We start from the raw sequence: 21,646 nt of genomic DNA on the forward strand, positions 1-21,646 counted from the left end.
TTCACCCTTTATTGGGAATATGGGGCAACATTACAGTTTTGAATAATTAAATCAACAAACCCTTCCAGCTAGGTGCTTAGAGGAACAACAGCCCCGGGTCCTGCCTCTCAGCCTTCCTCACACAGAGGTCGCTTCTGCTCACATTTTCTTCCCCTGGCAGTGTCTCCTGGGGGAAGGGAGGCAGTACCCACATACACAGAGCACAGATGTGGCCTCACAGTCTCCCCAAAGCCCAGTACATATTAAGGTGAGCCCAGTTTCCAAGAACAGATGCACACACGTCCTGAAGGGATGGCATGATGGTTCTCACTCTGCTTTGAATGCTCACATACAGGGAGCCAGGAACCAATACCCTGATTCCTGGTTCCAGTCCATAGCATGCGTTCCCGAAAAGTGGCCCCACAGAAAGTGCTCATTTAAATTGGGCCAAAAAGGAAAAAAAGTCCCCAGGGAACCCTTCAGGAAGAAGTGCTCGTAATTGCTCACTTAAACTGGGCAACGAGGACCTGTGCCCCGAAACCAGTCTGGAGGAAATGCTCAGGAGAAACCAGCCAGGACAAAGTGTGCACAGTAGTGCACACCAGCTGGCTGAATTGCACCCCTCACCCAGGGGCCCCTCTGCTCCTCAAACACTGGCTACACCTAGAATAGCGAATTTACATTCAGGTCTCTCCATGACCCTCAGAGGACCAGCCCTGACCTCACACAATGCTGTGAAGCCACCAAAAATTAACTGAAAACAAACAAACAAACAAACAAACAAACAAACAAACCTCACACACAGCAATTTCCCACAGCAATCCCTTCCAGCAAAGTTTTCTAGGCCCTCTGAAGACCGCCCCTGGCCCCTGAGCAGTCCTTGCATAGGAGACATCCCCTCACCTTTTCCTCCTAGGGTGGCACCTCCTGGGATAGATACTGAGGAAAAGCAAGTTCTCTCAGAACAAAAGCAACCAAATGTCTGCAAGTGGCAGCAGGATGATTCATGTGTTCCTTTTGCTCTGCACTCAGGTAAACTGGGATGGGAAGTAGTGCACTCCCAAATCTGGTCCAGAGGCAGTACTCACAAAAAGTGCTGACCAAATCTGGTCCCACAGGAAGTGCTCAATTTGAGCCTGGAGGATGTGTCCCCAGGAGACCAGCCTGGAAGCTGTGCTCACAAAATGTGGCTGCACTGGAAGTTCTCACTTAAATTTGGGCCAAAAAACATGTCCTTAGGGAACTGGTCCATAAGATGTGCTCACAAAAGATGGTCTCATGTGAAGTGCTCACTTAAATTGGGCCTGGAGGACATGTTCTAGGGCAGTGGTTCTCAACCTTCTGGCCCTTTAAATACAGTTCCTCATGTTGTGACCCAACCATAAAATTATCTTCGTTGCTACTTCATAACTGTAATGTTGCTACTGTTATGAATTGTAATATAAATATCTGATATGCAGGATGTCTTAGGTGACCCCTGTGAAAGGGTCTTTCGACCGCCAAAGGGGTCTCAACCCACAGGTTGAGAACCGCTGTTCTAGGGGAAACTGGTCCAGAAAAAATGCTCATGTGAAAACAGAGTGGAGAAAGTATTTACAGAACTCTAGCCAGCTGAGTGCACCCCTTACCACAGGCATCCCCTCTGATCCTCAGATGGATGGAGAAATTGTCTCCAAGTTTCACCTTGCTCCTTAACCCAGGCACCCCCACTACCCTCACAGGTTGGCTGGAAGTGGATGGAGCAATGCATATAAGTCTCTTCTCATCCCTTTCCCCAAGCAGCCAGGCCTACTGTCCATCACAGGCTAGGCTAAATCTGAGATGAAGAATTTGACTCCAGGTCCCTCCTCAACCTTGACCTCAGGACACCCTCTGTTCATCACATACTTGGGGGAGCCAGAAAAAAACCCAACAGCTCCAGGTCTCCTCACCTGTTTCCCCAGGCACTCTTCTGCCCATCACATTGAGAAGGCTAAAAAGGGCTAATTCAAATGTAACCCTGATATTTTGGGGGCTAGCAATTGGAATCCATGCCAGCAAGATTCTTGATAACCTATAATTAAGTCATTACCTCCTTCCCAGAAACTGATCTTGCGGAACCTGTTACAGAGGCCATAAAACTGTGAACAGTGCACTGCCCTGGAAGGAGGGTTATTAACGCTGGTGCCAGGCCAAACCATCAGATATGGCCTGGAGACCCCAAACACTTGGGGGCCTTCTTGCAAGGCCCGTGAAAAGGACCAGAAGCATAATCCCTATTTTTCGGGAAAAAAGACCACAGGGAGATATAAAAAGAAGCCCCCTGCATGTTTCGGTAATCAGATTTGGAAAGCTATTCCCTGAGTCCGCTGGCGTAATTAAACAGTATCCCTCCATTTCTTTAAAGTGTCGCTTGGTTTTCTTGGGTCCTCTGCAACAACATGCTGGGCTGGTGTCAGGATGAATTATTTGCCTCCAGGTCTTGCCCTTTTCACCTGGAAAACCTGGCTAGAGCCAAGATGCAGAATTCAGCTTAAGGACTCTCCTGGCCCATTAATCTCAAGACACCCTTGGTCCTTCACACCATGGCTAGAGCCAGGAGTGAAAATCTGCCTCCAGGTTTCTCCTTGTCTTTTAACCTATGAACCCAGGACAGAAAGCCACACCCAAAGACTCCAGACCCCAGACACATAGCTAAAAAGATCTGATACCAGACCACATGGCATGGATTCCAGTTGCTAGCCCCCAAAATATCGGGGTTACATTTGAATTAGCCCTTTTTAGTCTTTTCAATGTGATGGGCAGAAGAGTGCCTGGGGAAACAGGTGAGGAGAGACCTGGAGCTGATGGGTTTTTTTCTGGCTCCACCAAGTATGTGATGGACAGACCCTGGGGATGGAACCCAGATCCATAACCAAGACCTTACAGCCAGACTCCAGAGTTGGAGGCGGACAATGGCCCCCAGTTGCTGCCAGACGCAGAGGCTGAACCAGATCCTCATGATGTAAACAGACTCATGACTCAACAAAGACAACTCATGACTCTCTAAGTCCATGCAGCTAGCTTCACAAATGCAGAAAAGAGGAAAATAACTCAAAGCACTTCTAAATTCTACCAAACACTGCAGAAATAGACCAGGAAGGCGGACAGAGTGAATAAAATAATGCCTACCTTTGCTGGCAGATGTTCATGATCCTTCAGGTGCAGCAGTTTCCAGAAGTTAGCAGTGTCTTTGCCATTAATTTCATATGGCTGGTTCATCAGTACTGTGGATAAAAAAAATATTTTCCTGCCCTAGCTGGTTTGGCTCAGTGGACAGAGCGTTGGCCTGTGGACTGAAGGGTCCCAGGCTCGATTCCAGTGAAGGGCACACACCCAGGTTTCGGGTTCGATCCCCAGTGTGGGGGCGTGCAGGAGGCAGCCAATCAATGATTCTCTCTCATCATTGATGTTTCTATCTCTCTCTCCCTGTCTTCCTCTCTCTCTCTCCCTCTCTGAAATCAATAAAAGTATATTTAAAAAAAATTTCCTCACACTTTGTAAGTTCTAACAGCTGGGCTAATACTCAAATTAACAAGCAATTCAAAGTTTAATACATGTGAAGGGGAGTTTGCATGCAAATGAATAGCAAAAACAATGAGGTAATATTGGGTATATAGGACATTTTGGAAAATGGGGGAACAGGGTCTTAGACTTTAGATGAAATGGGCTATAAGCAGGCAATTTTTAAAAAGTGCACATACATGGCAGGATACTTTTTTTAAGGTAACCTCCAACGCAATAGCACATGGGGCGGGGGAGGTAAGGAGGTCAACAAAACTCCTGCGTGGAGTCTGAATTTCTAAAGCTAAGGTGATTATGCTAATATTCTCTTCCTAAATCAGATTTTTCTAACTAAATATCTTAGGAAAAAAATGAACCATAGGTTCTCTCTCAGTCTTTTGTTTCTTAACAACCAGCTTAAAATCAACACTCCAGGCACAAAATTTGGCCCTCTTCATTCCCACCTTTGAACTTTAAATAAAAGTTTTACATCCACAAGCTAAATTACTAGATTGTTCCATATTTCACTGATATAATCACTCAGTCCTGAGAATAAGTTAGTTTAGTTAAATCGTTAAACCTTATTTCAGGAAACAGTGATGTTGATGTACTCCCAAAATTTACATACTATTAAATGTCTGATGATTTGCTTATGTGGTAAAAGAACAAACTTCCCTCTAACCTCAAGGTTCTATTTCCTGATCTAATCAAATATATATGAGACAAATTAGCAACAGAAAATAATCAAATTAAAGACATATATATGTATGAAAACCTCACATACATGAGAGAGTCAGAGACTCCAAATGCGTAAGAGGATCAGAGATAGAAAGGAAACTTGGGTATATAAGACATTCTGAGCTAGGGATGATGTAAGGTACCTTCAAAGTGTCCTTGCAAAACTGTAAAAGCAGAGGCTTAGTAAAAGGTGCTATTCCCAAGATGTACACTAGATGGCAGCAAAGAAGAATATTTACTGGAGGCCTCAACTCAGAGAGTAGAGGGTCCACTCACATCAGCTCTGGGTTATATTCATGTTGGGAAAATTATTTAAAGTCCTGTAACATGAGCTCAGTTCTGGGTCCTGTGACTGTGGACAGAGGTCCCTGTCTGAGACAATAATGGTTCCTGTCAAACCAGCTCTTGGTCTTGTTAGTTTGGTAAAAGTCCCACCTGAGAGAATAGTGGATCCTGTCACATGAGCTTTGGATCCTGTTACTATGGGAAGGAGTCCCACCTGAGAGAGTAGTGGGTCCTGCCACATACGCTTAGGGACCTACTATTAAGGGCATATGAGACGTTCTGAGGTAGGGATATAAGGTGCCTTGAGGAATTCATAGGGTCCTTGCAAAATGATAAGAGCAGATGCTTAGTGAATAAGCATCTAGTCCCAAGAAGTACACTAGATGACAGCAGAGAAGAGCACTTCCTGGCAGCGTGCACCTGAGTGTATGGAGCTCTTCCACTGAGAGCAGGGAGGGTCCTGCCACATCAGCTCTGGATTCTGAGTGTTGGGAGGGGTCCCACCTGAGAGTAGGGAGTCCTGTCATGTCAGCTCTGAGTCCTGTGAGTGTGGGGTGAGTTCCCTCATGCAAGAGTTGGGGGATCCTTACACATCAACCCTGGGTCTATTTAGTGTGGAACGTGGAGCCACCTGAGAGAGTATGGGGTCCTCTGACATCATCTCTGGATCCTGTGAGTGTGAGGAGGAGCCCAACCTGAAAAGGTAGGGGATCTTGTGACATTAGCCCTGAGTTCTGTAAGTGTGGAGAGGGTCACACATCAGAGTGGAGTCCAGTCACTATAGCTCTTGGTACTGTGAGTGTTGGAAGGGGTCTCACCCTGTAAAAATTGTGTGTCCTGTCATATGAGCTCTGTATCCTGTGAGTGTGAGGAATGGTCTGTTCCTGAGACTTGGGGGTCATGTCACATCACCTCTGGTTCTTGTGAATGAGGGGAAGGGTCTTTCCCTGAGATAGCAGGGGGTCCAGTTACATCAGCTCTGGGTCCTGTGAGTGTGGAAATTAGGTCCTTTTCTGAAAGACTTGGGAGTCATGTCACATCAGCTCTGGGTCCTATGGTGGTGGACTGGGGCCATACCTGAGACAGTAGGGGATCTGATAACTTTACAAATAATATTTACAACTATTTTCAAAAATGATGAGAGGGGAGAAATCACATAAGAGTGTTTTATGGAATAAACACTTAGCCATGGAATACAAATAGGAATTAAGGTGTTATCTAATGGTTTCCTTCAAGGGCACATACTTGGTCTAATTTTTCTAAAGGCAGTCATAAGATGTCCCTGAGAAATGATTTACTAACCTCAGATGAAAACTCTAGAAAGGGAAGAGAGGCAGGCAGGAGACGGAAAATTAAATAAATAAAAAACAAAGGGACAAAACCTCTTGCCTAGAGAGAAATATTGGTGAATAATATTTTGAAACATTATTCAGGAAAATCTTAGTGAGTACAACACACAGTTTGTCCACTGCAGTTATGATAGTGTTAACATAAGCATTCAAACCTGTGAAGAATTTTTCTGAGTTTATTTGAGCCAAAGTGTTGACAATTGTTGGGAAGCAGAATCTCAATGGATTGAGATAATGCTCCAGAGAATGGCAGTTTTGGATCTTGTTTTATACATTACCATCAAAAGAGCAGATGTAAGTGGGTTACATGAAATCCACTGGTGATAGATTAGAGAGGCGGGAGAAAGCAAAGCGGGGAAACCTCTGGAATTGGATAAAAGGTAAAATGATAAGACGCAACCTCCTTTTACTTAGGTGAGAGCAGGATAGTTAACAGTCAACAATTAATAACGAGGGGATTTGTGGTCTCTCCAGAGTGGTGTCTGTGCTTTGAGGGGTCCGGAAAAAGGAAAATTACTTTGACATTCCAACTATATGTTACTGTAGATGCAAAAAGACAGTAGGCTCAGTTAAGGTAAAGACTGACCTTTGTCAGGGAAGATACCAGCCTAGGCTATGAGTACCCACCATAAACTGCTTTTTAATTTTAAAAGGTTTAATTTCAGACCATCCTTTGTAGTTACTTTAGGTCTCTGAGTTTGCAAGGCTTCCATGCAGTCAGGTTAGCTAGTGGCCCCTTTTCGTCCACAACAGGTAAAGTACTATTCTAGGGATAGGGAAGGGAACAGGGTGACAGACAGAAAAAACAGGCTTGTGTTCAAGGAATTTACAATCCATTGGCTAAGGCAATGTATAATTGCCAATGAAGTGACACAAAGGTGCACACAATATTTGCAAGCTCCAGACTTCCATATCTGTACTGCTTATCTGAGAGCCAACAGTATTTGGATGTCTCACAGACATCTCAAGTTTTAATACGCAAAATACCTGAATTCTTAGTTTCCTCTCAAACCTCTTTACTTGTAATTTTCTCCATTTCAGTAAACGGCACTACTCTCCATCAGTAACTCAGGCCAGATACCTAGGAGTCATCTTTCAAACCTGTTTGCCTCAAGTCCCACAATAAACCCGCAGGTAAATGCTTGAGTCTATTTCCTTATCTAAAAACCATCATTCACTTCTCCCTCCCCCCTGCCCAACCCCACCTTAAGCTGCCACCACCTTAATGCAAACCACCATTATCTGTGGCTTATGTTGCTCCATTAACGTCCTAACTAAGTGGTCTGATCTTTGCCAATCTCTCCAGACTCATCTCATACAACCTTTCTTTCTGAATATATTCCAGCAACATTGGTCGTTTCTTAGGGTCTTGAACATGAAGATGCCAGGCTCTTTTTGGCCTCAGGGCCGCTGTACAATCTATTCACTCTGGAATGTTCTTCCTTTCCTGTTCAATGCCTAGATTATTCTCATCTCATAGGCCTCGACGTAAATGTCAACTTCTCAGAGGCCTTCCCAGACCAACCTGATTCAGATAGGTTCCCCTGTTATTCCTCTAAAGTCCATCTATAGAAGGGTTAAGTTCCATGAGGGCAGGAATCTATCTTGTTAACCACTGGAATCCCAGCACCTCGCAGTTCTTGGCACAGAGGAGAGAATCACTTAAAAATTATCCGCAGAATGAATAACTAACTGGAGGTGAGGGAGATGGTGCATCTGAAGAACGCAAAAAGCCATCCTGTATGGCTGGAACCTAGGCTAGAGTGCTGAAAAACAAAGCTGGAGGGGTGGGCAGAGGCCCGACAAGAAGGGCCCCGTAAGCCCTGTTAAGGAGCTTAGATTTACATCCGAGGAAAGATCCGAGCGACGGAAAGGTTTTAAAAGGGCCGGGCCCGGACCAGATCTGGGCGTTACCCGCCTGGCAGTGTGGAGCCTGGCTTGGAAGGAAACAAGATTGAAAGGAGAACCAGCTGGGAGGCTCCGGTCATAGCGACTGGCTAGATGTGAGCGATAGGAAGGACGCTAGAAAACTCGCACGTTTCTGGTTTGAGCCCACCGCTCAGTTACTCACTTTTCCCTCTGGGCCATCAGAGCAGTTTGGACAAGACCCCTTTGCAGCACGTATGTATCCCTGAGCACCTCCAAAGCCGCAGTGTCCATTGTCCTTCCTGTATGTCCATTTCAGATGCTCAGCCGTGTCTAGATCGATAGCACAGTAAGTAAATGCTCAATAAACGCCGGCCCAGCGACGGCAAGAGCACGGTCTAAAATGAAAATGACCTCCCTTCTCAAGAAGAGGCGGACTCCTGGGAAAACAACAAGGAATGCTCTGAGTCTCACTCAGTGAGGTTAAGGGGTTCGTTAGGAGTTTCGGGGCCTCGCCCTCCCCGAGACCCTCTCCCCGCAGCCACTCACCGCAGGCCGAGGACGCGGACCCTGCCCGGGCAACACTCCCGGCGGCAGGCAGAGCCGACTCCGATCGAACCTCCCGCGCCTCCTTCCGCCGGAAGTGACGCTCCGGCCGTGGCTCCTGAGAGCCAATCAGCAGACGGCGCCGCCGAGGGTGGAGATTAACCAGGATATGCTGTGAACGTTTGGGACCGACCTTTTCGTCAAAGTGGGAGTAGGGGCAGGTGTGACGAGGTTTTCCCGGCTGGCGGAGCAGTGGTACTGCCTGTTAGGGGCCGTGGGGCGGCGCGGAGCCCGCTGGGCCAGGGGTGCCGCGGGGAGGGGTTCAGCCGCCCCTCGGACGGGGCTTCGGCGAGGTGACTGGCGCAGGGTGACCGCTGGGTGAAGAAGCGGTGGGTGGGGCCGCGAAGTCCGGCGGGGGCTCTGCCCGAGGGGATGGCGCGGCCCGAGGATGGGGACAGAAACGGGTGGCAGCGGGAGGCGGGAGAAGGGACCGGGACCGAGCGGGATTCGGGGGCCGTGGGGGCCTCCCGCGACCTCTCTGAAGGGACGGGTGGTGTGGGCTGCCCGGAGGGTCGGGCTGCTCCACGGACAGGGCCCCGCAGGAGGGGGTTGGACTTACTGGGGTGGAGCCGGGGAGCCGGGCGGAGCGCTCTGCGGAGCAGCGCTCCACTTCTGAGTGACCCAGTGCAGCCCCGCACCTGTCCCGACCGGTTTCTATAATGGGAACAGCAGTCACACCCGGAAAGATTCCCGTGAAAGGCGAGCGAGAGGAGATGATGTGTGCGCTGCGTTATGCCCAGCGACATAGTGACATGTGGTGAACGATCCATAAGTTGCCACGGGAGCTGTTCTTATTACCAGTGTACAGTGGGGCCTTGACTTACGAGTGTCCCGACTAACGAGTTTTTTGAGATACCAGCTGTCTCTCGGCGGATTTTTTGCTTTGAGTTGACAGAGTAATTTGCGTTAACGAGCTCCTTAATGAGTTCGGTCTCGGAACGAATTGAACTCGTAAGTCAAGGCCCCACTGTATTGGATTTATGGAGGGCAAACGGTGTGGCAGTGGAAGACGGACAGGGTAGGGATGGGAGGTGACGATAAAGGCGAGAATGTAGGGTGAGCAGGAGGAAAGGGGGCGATGTCGGTGAGGATGGGAGTCCTCGGTCGGTCCGGGGGCCCGGGATGATGAAAGCAGACTTGGAGTCACGGAAAGGAGGGTGGACTCTAAAGTGGAGATGGCACAAGAGGGGAAAATGAAATGTGGTGGCGCCCTTGGGGCGGGGCTGGGGCCGGGGCGGGGGTGACCCGGTGATCGGGGATTGGGCCGGGCTGCGGAGGGGCCGGGCGACTGTGGGTTTCCCGGGGGAGGAGCCAATGGGTGGTGGGCGGAGCCCCGGGCTGGGCGCATCTGCTGGTCTACCTCCCACCCGCACTGCAGCCGCCAGCCTGAGCCATGGGGCGCCTCGTCCTGCTTCTACTCCTGGCTTTCCTGATGCCCGGGCTCGCCATCCCCGTGCCGCCAGCACTAAAGGCCCTCAGCAACCTGCACTTGTCCACCAGCTTTACATCCCGCCCCTCTGTAGTCATGAAGTACTCGATTCACTACATTGAGCAGAAGGTAAGGCTGGGTAAGGGGCTAGGAAAGGACTGGGGCTTGGCGGTCACCCGCCCCACCGATGGGACCCCAGGCACCGGAGCCCGCCCGGCATTTCAGGCCCCTAATGCCTATGACTTGTCCCATCTCTGGATCACGTTTTCTAGAGGGTGGCCCCAAACCCAGTTCAGTTTACAATCTCTCCTCCCGGTACCAAGAATTTACTCTTAGTCCTGGCTCCATACACTTCTGTAATTGACCTGGACAGTCACTTCGAGTCCTGCTCTCTCAGGATGCTCTAATTCAAATTCCCTTGACCTCCCGCCAAATCCAACTTATTTAATGCCAACTCTGCTCCCTACTCCGCTGTAGCAGTCATCCTTTATCACAAAGCTGCCCTTGTGATATAAACTTCCAATATCTTATTCGGTGATCCTATATAATCAAGAGCTAATATGCTAATTAGAACAGCAGAACCACCCTCCCGAACGACCTTCCAGTCCAAGCCGGGACTGCGAGGGCTGAGCCCCTTGCACCAGTTTCATGCATCGGGCCTCTAGTATCTAATATTTAACCTAAAACACCAGCTTGTCATCCTATGCTCAGCTCAAAGTTGATTTTGTAGCCCTTTTATTAAGAGTTTTTAATCTTCCCCATTCTCTGTAGGAATGAACATATATGTAGCTCCAGCCTCTTCTTTCAAAGTCTTCAAATGTTGATCTAGGAGGGCTCTTTCATTTATTTTATTCAAAATAACTGAATCAGGAGACCAGACAAAGAATAGTTCATCACTTGGGCACATCAAGGCTCCAGGATATATGTTTTGTAAAAGACTCCTTGGGATGTGTGGCTTGTGGTTGCAAGGCTTTCCTGCTTTTCACTACCTTCTACCTCCTAGCTTGCCCCTCAGACTGGACTGTGAGTCCTGAGGGCATCTTACTGTGTGATATTGTGGGGAAAGAGAATCGGTCCACCTTGTGGGCATGGCTCAGTGGTTGAGCTTTGACCTGTGAACTAGGAGGTCACTGTTGGATTCCTGGTCAGGGCATGTGCCCGGCTTGTGGCTGGATCCCAAGTAGGGGTCGTGCAGGGGCAGCTGATCAGTGATTCTTTCATCATTGATGTTTCTCTCTCTCCCTCACCCTTCTTCTCTGAAATCAATAAAAATATATTTTTTTAAAAAAAGAGAGAATGGGTTCTTTCAAACTGTCATTTTCATGAGTGGTGACATAAAGAGCAATATCTACTGTATTAATCAGGGTTCTCTAGAGAAACAGAACTAATAGTGTGTGTGTGTGTGTGTGTGTGTGTGTGTATGTGTTTGTGTGTCTCCACAAAGAGAGATTGATTATTTTAAGCAGTTGGCTCATATGATTATGGAGGTTTGGTAAGTCCAAAATTTGCAGGGAGAGCCAAGGAAGAGTTGCAGTTTGAGTCCAAAGGAAGTATGCTTGGAGACTTCCTTCTTGCTCAGAACAGGTCAGTTTTTGTGATATTTAGGCTTTTACATGATTGGATGAGTCCCACTTGTATCATGAAGGGTAGATATGCTTTACTCAAAAATCTGCTTCACTGATTGAAATGTTAATTCCAAACAAAAAAACACCTTCATAGAAACATCCAGAATAATGTTTGACACTGTGGCCCAGCCAAGTTGACATGTAAAATTAACCATCACGTCTACCAAGGTTGTTGTGAGACTTAACACATGAAAGCATAGTATTACACATTTCAGATCGATCCAAATGCGTGCCAGTTGTGGAAATGCTTATTCTAGAAACCTAGTGGTTAGTCATCTATGCTCAATTGTTCCTATTTAACTACTGACCAGTATTTATGTTAGAACGCTCAACTTAGCCCAGCATTGAGCTCATGGCCACTGACTCTTGTAGGCCTCTCCACAGCTTCCTCCTTGTCTGCTGTGAGGCAGTATCAGTGGGCTTGATACAGTTCTCCTTTCAATTTCTATTGCAGTTCCCCTTTCCTACTCTTGTCACAGTGGCTAGTAAAATGTGTCTATGTCAGGCCCCTTGGAAGAGCCTATTGCTCTTGTCTTCTTATTCCCCCCTCCCTGCTTCTTGTCTTATTATTGGTTTATCTATTGATGGCCTTCTCCTTAGACCTAGAGTATAGTGGCACAGTTATTATGTGAATTCTGAACTGATTTCTGTTTTTGCTCACAGAATCATTGTCAGAAGGGGTCATAGAGATCATGTAGCCCACCCCTTAGAAATGATGAATTGACCTTGATCTAAATTACTGAAGGTCAGTATTTGATAGAATTTGAATACCATATCGGTTTGAGAATGAATTCTGTTATCACTACCTGAGTAACTTTAGACAAATTACTCTGAGCTTCCATTTTTATAATCAGCAAAATGGAGATAATTATATTACCCATTGTACCCATTTGTTGTGAAATGAGTTGGTACGTGTAAGGTACTTATTTAGCACAGTTTATGTCATTTAATAAACACTCAATGAATGGTAAATATTATTTTATCTCATAAGTTTTTTGTTTGTTTCTTGAGAGAGACAGAGAGAGAGAGAAAGTTTTGTTGTGCCACTTATTTATGCATTCATTGGTTGATTCTTGTATGTGCCCTGACCAGGATCAAACCCACAACCTTGGCATATCGGGACAATGCTCTAACCAACTGAGGTACCCAGCCAGGGTCTATCTTGTAGTTTCTTAATGTACATGGCTTTAACTTACTTCCTCTCCACTCAGAATAAAATATTTAAGTCATCCCTTTTCATGATCTAAAATAGTTACTCTGAAAAATATGAAAATCTGTGTGAACTCTTTTCTTTTTTTTTTTTTTTTAAATTAAATCTTTATTGTTCAGATTATTACATTTGTTCCTTTCCCCCCCCCCATAACTCCCCTCCTCCCAGTTCCCGCCCCACCCTCTGCCCTCACTCCCCACCCACTGTCCTCATCCATAGGTGCACGATTTTTGTCCAGTCTCTTCCCACATCTCCCACACCCCTTTCCCCCCCAAGAATAGTCAGTCCATTCCCTTTCTATGTCCCTGATTCTATTATAATCACCAGTTCATTCTGTTCATCAGATTATTTATTCACTTGATTCTTAGATTCACTTGTTGATAGATGCATATTTGTTGTTCATAATTTGTATCTTTACCTTTTTCTTCCTCTTCCTCTTCTTAAAGGATACCTTTCAGCATTTCATATAATCCTGGTTTGGTGGTGATGAACTCCTTTAGCTTTTCCTTATCTATGAAGCTCTTTATCTGACCTTCAATTCTGAATGATAGCTTTGCTGGATAAAGTAATCTTGGTTGTAGGTTCTTGGTATTCATCACTTTGAATATTTCTTGCCACTCCCTTCTGGCCTGCAAAGTTTCTGTTGAGAAATCAGCTGACAGTCGTATGGGTATTCCCTTGTAGGTAACTGAGTTTCTTTCTCTTGCTGTTTTTAAGATTCTCTCTTTATCTTTTGCTCTTGGCATTTTAATGATGATGTGTCTTGGTGTGGTCCTCTTTGGATTCCTTTTGTTTGGGGTTCTCCGCGCTTCTTGGACCTGTAAGTCCATTTCTTTCACCAGGTGGGGGAAGTTTTCTGTCATTATTTCTTCAAATAGGTTTTCAATATCTTGCTCTCTCTCATCTTCTGGCACCCCTATAATTCTGATGTTGGTACGCTTGAAACTGTCCCAGAGGCTCCTTACACTATCCTCGCATTTTTGGATTCTTTTTTCATTTTGCTTTTCCGGTTGGATGTTTTTTGCTTCCTCGCATTTCAAATCATTGACTTGATTCTTGCGCTCCTCTGGTCTGCTGTCGGGCGTCTGTATAATATTCGTTATTTCAGTCCGTGTGTGCTTAATTTCTAGTTGGTTCCCCAATATAAGATCGAGGGTCTTATTAGTTTTCGTGTAGATCTCATTAAGTTTATCGGCAGCTTCTAAACAGTTCTTGAGAGACCTTAAAAGTGTGGTTCTGAACTCTATATCTTCCATTGACAATTTTGTCCTGTTTCTTTGTCTCCGCATTTTGTTATGCTTCCTTGGTGCACCCCCTAGTGGTCTTTGTTCGCAGTCTTATAGATAAATCTTGATTGTTGTAGCTAATTCCAGGGAGGGTTTGACCTCCAGGCCAAGTGGCTATGAGAATCAGCTGTGTCAGCAGTGAGAGAACTTCTGTCCTCTAGGGAGGAGCTAATCTAGCCTTTGCCTGAGGCTATCCGGCAAATGCCTCTGTGCAGGGCTTGGGCGGGGCGGGTCGCACAGGATCAACAGGGTGGGCCGGAGAGAGCAGTTATGGCGGCTCTCAGTCCTGTCCCAAGGGGCTCTGCCTCTCTGAGTCCCAGCACCCGCTGCAAAGCTGGGAGAGAAAGCTGCACTCGCTCTGACCGAAGCCAGACAGTCCCGCTTCTCCCGTTTGAGTCTGGGTCCCTAAAGGCTCGCCCGGATCTGGTGCTCAGAGTCTGCGACTCCCTCCCGATTGAAAACAACAACCGCGCCCTCCGCCGCCAGCCCGCTCCGTGCACTCCGCACCTCAGAATTTGACTTCAGCACTGCGCCTCCTCTGAGTGTCCGTATGCGTTTCTCTTTCCTCCTAGTTGTAGGACTTCCACTCAGCCAGCGTTCCTGTGGTTCTGGGTGATGTCCCTTCCGTTTTTTGGTTTCACTTTTGAAGTAGTTGTTCAAAGCAGCAAACTCCGGCGTTAACCTATGCCGCCATCTTGGTTCTCCCTGTGTGAACTCTTTTCTGTTAAAATATAGTACATACCAGTGGGATATAATTTAGTACACTTGTAAATAAGGTATAGAAATTGACATGTTTCCTTGCTTAAAATAATTTTCTTACTCACAAGATTGATACATAAAGAAAGGCATACGAAACTTTTTTTCTATGTTATTTTGAATTTGGATTATAGAGTAGAATATATGATAATGTATTCTTTTAGGTTTTTGCAGGTACCTTCTCTTCTTAATTACACTATCTTTTTGATATCTGAGTTTTGAATATTTTACCAGTTAATGCTAAAATGCACTTTCAGTAAAAATTAATTTTAGGTTTTGCATTGTTATGTTTATCTCTCTCTCTCAGCATATTATAGGACTTTATGCTTTAGGCACTTAAAGCATTTTCAAAGTTTGGGTTCTGGTATGAGCTCAGGTTATGACTTTGGGCAAGTTGCTTAACTCTAGATCTCGCTGTACTAACATACAAGGAAAGAGGATTGGATTTGCTGATCTCCGATACCAGTAATTCTGTTCATTGTGGGCCTCTTGTCTATAGGGCACTGTATTAGGGATGAGGGCACAAGTCTATTTTTTGCCCTAGTATTGATTGCCTTTGGTAAATAAGACCTAAACAAATTTTTCCATCTCCATATTGAATAAAATCTAGACTCATATCATGTTAAGTGTTTGGTTGTTTTTTTTTAAAATTAACTCTGCCACTGACACCATTTATAACACAGAAAATTGTATTTATGTTTATGATTTTAAAGTTTGCTTGATTATGAGTGAATTGGAGAAGAAAGAAGAATTATAGGTAAGAAGAATTACTGATGATATGTCTTATCTTACTTGTCTTCATTCCTAATGTTTTGCATAGTGCCCTCTACATAGTAGTTCTTAATAAAGGTTTATTGAATAGAAAAAATTTGCTATAAATTAAAATGAATAAGGAGTAAGAGGTGGGAGAGTAAAATGAAATATGCAGTACATAAATATCTAATGTATTAATAATAACAATCTGCTACCATTTATTGAAAGCTTTATATGTCCTACGTATTCTGCTAAATACTTAATAGACATTAACTTATTTAATCCCTATACCTGCTCTATGAGGTAGATACTATTATTGTCCTACTAGTGGCCCGGTGCACGAAATTCATGCACATTAAAAGGGAATTAGAGGAAATATTTTAATATTGCTATTTGCTCTTTTTCTATAATAGAAGTATCAGAGATGAAAGAAAATTAGTAAAATGTATATAAAATCTTCCTCCTGTCAGAGTCTGGGGCATACCATGGGACCGAGAGTCAAGTCCCTGCCCACCCGCGTGCACCTTGAAATCGTGCAAGACCCAGACCCAGCTGGCCCCACACCCATTGGGCAAGATCCAGACCCAGCTGGCCCCACCCCCATCAAGCCCCATCAGGCAGGGGGTGCAGCCTCAGGTCCCCCGGCCCAACACCTGGCAGGGGGCACAGCGCCCGGCAGGGGGCACAGCCTCAGGTCCCCCATCAAGGCCTGCTGGGTGGGGGGGCCCAGCCTCAGGTCCTCCGGCAAGCCCCACTGGGCGGGGGGCACAGCCTCAGGTCTCCTGGCTCAGTGCTGGGGCAGGGGGCACAGGCTCAGGCCCCCCAGCCTGTTTCCACGCAGTCTCAGGTCCCTGTTGATCGCTCGTTACGAGAGGCCCTCCTCCCGCTGTGGGCGTAGCCATCTTGTGATGGTGTAATGGAGTGAGGGTCAATTTGCATATTACCTCTTTATTATATAGGATTTTGTAGGTGAGAGAGCTACCATACAGAGAGATTAATTTACATGTTCACGATAAATTGCTAAACTGTACAGTTTTGGTTTTTTGAAAATAAACTCCCACAAATTTCTCGTTCTAAAATACCATTACCTCGGTTATTGCATAAGTCAGAACAGGGTAGGTTATAATGCTGAACAAAACTCCAAAATTTTCGTGAATTACCCCAACAAAAATGTGATTCATACTGTCTTTTCATTGGGATGAGCAGTGGGTTCTGCTTATTATATTCATTTGGAGACTGAGGGACTGATAGAAACTTCTTCTCAATATTTGCTCTCATAATCATTGTAGCCGTAGAAAAAGAACCTGGAAGAATTTGTGCCAGCATATAAATGCTCCAGCGTGAAAATGACACATGTCACTTCTTTTCACAATTCATTGGCCAGAACAGGTTATATTACTGCATCTAATCACAGGGTGGGAGACAAAAAGTATTGACTTTGGAGTGCCAAGAAGGAACAACTCAATTAGTCACTTCCTCATCCACCTATCCACCTACACAGGATTCAGCCAGTCCTTTTACATGTCTGATACTGGGCTAGTTCTTAGAGAGGTCTTAGCATATCCTGACTTATATAACAAGGCAGGTTGATTACATCTTGAGAACCTTACATTGTATTTGTTGACCATTCCTGTAGCATATACTCAAACTTGTGTCTGAAAAATATGGAAAAGCACTGATAAATTTGTAATGTATAGGCATATACTAGTATATGGCAACAACTTACAGATTTCTTCAAAGAATATTCCTGAAGTGAGGCTGGTCTACTCAATGTTTTCTTGCTCTTATCATTATCATAATTCACTGACCTGATATACATATGGTATGTATATATATATTGTATATACACATATATGTGTGTGTGTGTATCTATATATATTTATTGAAGCACATGACAAATAAATGAATTCATTTATTAATATTGTTATTCAGTAATTGAAAATAATTGTTTTACCTGTCTTTTTTTAATAATAGAAGATACAAAATTGTTAGAGATTTTTATAAAAAAATCTCAAGCATGCTTTGTAAGTATTCATTAATTGTTCATCAAAAAGTCAAATTCTGCATTGGTAATGTATATATTATTGGGGGATTTATAAAAATTTTTCTTCTTAAGGTTCACAATTTAAGAAAAATCCTAGTTCTTATTTATGAGCAGTGAATAAATGAACATTTATTGATTTTTTAATCTGGGCCAGATATTATGCTAAGCCCTTTTACATATTTGTTTTCAATTATCACAATCATGTTTTAAAAATAGATGTTATAATTGAGGTTAATAGAGATTAAGTGTTTTGAGCAAGTCATTAAGGACAATATTGTGAGTTCCATTTTAATCTAGGATATTTCATTCAATTGACATCTAAGTAGTTGTAACAAACTGATGTCTCTATGTATTTATATTACACATTCTGGAGCTCCAGTGGTGCAATCGGTACTTATATTACATATTCAGTCTCTACAATGCTCCTGTGTGGTTGATATTATCCTTATTTTTAGAGATGAAATTACTGAGGTTCAGTAAGATCAAAGGAGGAAATATCCAAAATTTCCCACTTGCAAATGTTCTGATTTCTCATTTCTAGATTGTAGATGATTTGTGGTCTATCTATAAAATGGAATATATTAGTCTGATAAAAAGGATGGAGTTGAATAGTCATGAATTGGTGGTAAATGAAAAAAGCAAAATAGAAAATTGATTGAACAATGTGTTTCCAAACTCATTTACTCAGTTTTTATTAAGTGTCCACTGTGTGCTATGCACTATTCTAGGCACTGGGGGAAGAGCATTTAAGGCATGAGGAAGAGCAAGTAAAAAAAAACCCTGAGGTTGGTGTGTGCTAGGCAGGTGAAACTTCAAGGAGGTTAGTATGACTGGAGAGACATACCCACAGGAGAGAGTAGTAGGGACTGAGGACAGTGAGGAGGAGAGAGAGCGTAAATACTCCTCTATCAGAGAAGGATGTAAGTGGACTAGGGAAATAGAATTTGATTGCAGAGCTGCCTTGAAGTCTCATGAAAGTTAGTAAGACCACTTGACATGGCTGTACGTTTCTCTAGGTATATTCAGTTTCTTGGGTATGGGTATGAAGTTGGTGGGGAGTTCTTTTTAACCAGTGTTGCCCTTTGTTTCACAAAATGACTAAAACAAAATGAGAAAGAGGCCGAAACCGGTTTGGCTCGGTGGATAGAGCGTCGGCCTGCGGACTGAAGGGTCCCGGGTTCGATTCTGGTCAAGGGCATGTACCTGGGTTGCGGGCACATCCCCAGTGGGAGATGTGCAGGAGGCAGCTGATCGATGTTTCTCTCTCATCGATGTTTCTAACTCTATCTCTCTTCCTTCCTCTCTGTAAAAAATCAATAAAATATATAAAAAAAAATGAGAAAGAGACATGGGGACCTAGGGGTATATGCAAGGGAAAGATTAGGCTCATGCACCATGGAATTTAAGCTGAGTAAAGTGGGTATGAGGATGAGATAAGGGACAGGGAAAAGGTGGGTTACTGGTACTAATATATGAGGTGGGAGGATTTGAGGAATCATGGTAGTAGAGGGAGTGAAGTGAAAAGATACGGGGAAGTACTAGAATGTCTGCAATTAAGTGTACGGTGGGATTGCAGTTACTGGGAGTGACAAGATCTAGGATTTAACCATGAGAAGGTCATTGGAGCAGAGGATAAAAAGGAGCCAAGAGGCTAGGAAATTGAAATCACTAAGAATTTTGAATGGCTTTATGTTAGAGTGACAGTGAACAGGAGATAAAATCTTCAAGGAATGAGGGAAAGTGAATGGGGGGCGGGTGATGATTATAGCAAGAAGGGTAGTGGGGTGGTGCCGTTTTATTGCATAACTAGAAGCCCGTTGCAGGAATATTCCTGCAAGAATAGGGCTTTTTCAGGCCAATCTTGCCACCATGCCCCGCCTGCCCAGGGCCGCACATGGGGGCCCTGCTGCCCAGGGCGTCATGTGGGGGTCCCAGCTGGCGGCGGGGCTTAGGTGGCACACGGGGGCCCAGATGGTGGCTCACGCTGGCCTGCCCTGCCTGCAGTATGCAAATTAGCCGCCATCTTTGTTGGCAGTTAATTTGCATATCACACTGATTAGTCAATGGGAGGTGTAGCGAAGGTATGGTCAATTGCCATGTTTGTCTATTATTGGATAGGATATTTAAAGGCAGTGAGTTAGGGAAAGGTGGGAAGAATTAGGAACAAGGAGAATAATCTATTCTCACTTTCAGGCCCAGTGGTGGGAAAGGTTTGAGAGAGAAAAATCAGCTACCACTTGAGAGTCAAATATGTTTAAAAATATGTTTATAGCTGCACAGAGAAAGAGTGGAAGAAAATATACTAAAATATTAACTGGGTGATGTTTCATTTTATTCTTTATACTCGTCTGTATTTTTCAAATTATCTATAACGAACCTACATTATTTTATAATCCATTTTTTAAAAAGTGTTGTTAAAGGAGCATTTGACCTTTCCTGGCTCACATAGGCAGTATGGGCAGCGTTTAGAAGCCGGCCTTTGGACTCCAGACTGTGCATCACTTAGCACCATGACTCTCGGTAAACATGTGGACTATGCTTGTTCCTCTTTTGCTTCCTAGCCATGGCTGCTTTGCATCTTTTTCTTAATTATTTTACACCCTTGTCTTCCGTACACAACTGGGGGCAAGGATGAAGAACTCATTTGAGTGGAGATGGAGAGGAAAAGAGGACATTGTTTTTTTTCTACTTCATTTCAACCTGAGGTTTTACTGGATAAGAGAGAAGAGGGGGAGAGGAAATAAAAAAAAAAAAAAAGTTTCCAGAGGTATCAGTACCTGTGTAAAAGAGAGGGGGAGGAATTAAGGTTACCTAAATAGGACCAGGGTGGGTATTTTCATATGTCTTCAACCCCTCCTGTCGGCTTTTCACAGATAGGAGCTCATGGTTCCTCTCAGGGCTACTTTGTAGATCATTCCCAAAACCATAGTTCTAGATTTCTCTCTATATCATGTGTTTTGACCCATTTCTCTAAGACTAATCATAACAATAATAATATTTATTGAGCTCTTATTATGAAGTAGGCAGTGTTCTAAACTCTTCACACCTATTAGCTCATTAATTCTCACAGTGACCTTATGAACTCTTGGTACTGCTATCCCCAGTTTATAGATGGGGAAACCAAGGCACCAAGTTTTATCAGTCTGCATCCTAATATTTTTTCTTGGAGGCTTTGTAGGTCTGACTCAGAACCAGACTTATGATGACTTGCTCCAAGTTTCTCCTGGTGACACTGTTATCCTATATAATAAAGAGCTACTATACTAATTAGACTGAACAGCCCAATGATGGTCCGGATGGCATTCCAGATGAAGCCGGGGCTGCCAGGGCCAGCTGAGGCTGTGAGGGCCGGCCGATGCTGCGAGGGACTGCGAGGGCCAGCCGATGCTGCGAGGGCTGGTCAAGGCAGCCGGGGCTGTGAGGGCTGAACACCTTCCACGAATTTCGTGCATTGTGCCTCTAGTTAAAAAATATTTACTGAGGGCCTGTATATATGCCAGGCACGGTACTGGAGACAATAGATGGACTGCTCATGTGGAGCTTATTTTCTGATTAGGAAATAAATAGACAATAAGCAAACAAACATTAAATAAGCAAATTTTAAATTTGAATGATTGCCTTGAAGGAAATAAGCAAGGTGATATGTGCATGTAAATATGGTATCCAGTGGATGGGAAAGGCTTTATCTTAGGAAGGTTTCTCTCAGGGAGGGACACTGGACCAGAGAAGGATTTGAAAGTATAAAGTTCCTAAAAAGCTTGAAATGTCAGTTATTTTTGGCTCTTACTTCTGCCATATTTCTTGTAATTATCAAGTTGGGTTGATTCCATCCTCAGAGTATTTTCACTTCGACCACCCTCACCTTTATTGTGATCTCTATTACTGCTTTCCTGAGTCTTAACAGGTCCTCCTTGGTACCTGTAGTTCTCCTTCCACTGCAGTCTCCATGGGTCACAAATCAGCTCTCCTCTAGGCAAACCATTCTTCTGCTCAGAACTTGCAATGGTTCCTTATTGTTTGCTTTATTAAGAACAAAACCCTGAAAGAAAAAAAACGAGAACAAAGTCCTATAGCATTCAAGACCTTCCACCCTATAGCCCCAACCCACCTTTTTAGTTTGCTAATCTATTCTGCACACATGTCCCTTCCTTTGTTTTTTCTATGCTTTAGCCCACATTGTTCCCTTTGCCTGGAATGA

At 44.4% G+C, this 21,646-nt stretch overlaps 2 protein-coding genes across 11 annotated transcripts in view; one reads left to right on the forward strand and one right to left on the reverse strand.

Moving 5' to 3' along the window:
* The window catches only part of DDIAS (DNA damage induced apoptosis suppressor), a 32,697-nt gene extending 24,296 nt beyond the window's left edge, over window positions 1-8,401 (reverse strand). For 4 of the 8 annotated variants that reach the window (XM_059708319.1, XM_059708318.1, XM_059708316.1 and 1 more), the window contains exons 1-3: window positions 8,289-8,401; window positions 7,945-8,179; window positions 3,130-3,224 (exon numbers count right to left, since the gene is read on the reverse strand). In XM_059708319.1, the coding sequence (XP_059564302.1) occupies window positions 3,130-3,149 (20 nt within the window). In that variant the 5' untranslated portion in view covers window positions 3,150-3,224; window positions 7,945-8,179; window positions 8,289-8,401. The remainder of the gene's footprint in view (window positions 1-3,129; window positions 3,225-7,944; window positions 8,180-8,288) is intronic. The other 4 variants (XM_059708320.1, XM_059708317.1, XM_059708315.1 and 1 more) reach the window with 2 other exon arrangements.
* Window positions 8,402-8,425: 24 nt separating this feature from the next.
* The window catches only part of PRCP (prolylcarboxypeptidase), a 68,880-nt gene continuing 55,659 nt past the window's right edge, over window positions 8,426-21,646 (forward strand). The window contains exons 1-2 of one of the 3 annotated variants that reach the window (XM_059708322.1): window positions 8,426-8,506; window positions 9,724-9,903. In XM_059708322.1, the coding sequence (XP_059564305.1) occupies window positions 9,739-9,903 (165 nt within the window). In that variant the 5' untranslated portion in view covers window positions 8,426-8,506; window positions 9,724-9,738. Of the gene's footprint in view, window positions 8,541-9,388; window positions 9,904-21,646 lie in introns of those variants that run through there. The other 2 variants (XM_059708321.1, XM_059708323.1) reach the window with 2 other exon arrangements.

The sequence above is a fragment of the Myotis daubentonii genome, chromosome 9, assembly GCF_963259705.1.
Source record: "Myotis daubentonii chromosome 9, mMyoDau2.1, whole genome shotgun sequence".
Classification (NCBI taxonomy): Eukaryota; Metazoa; Chordata; class Mammalia; order Chiroptera; family Vespertilionidae; genus Myotis; species Myotis daubentonii.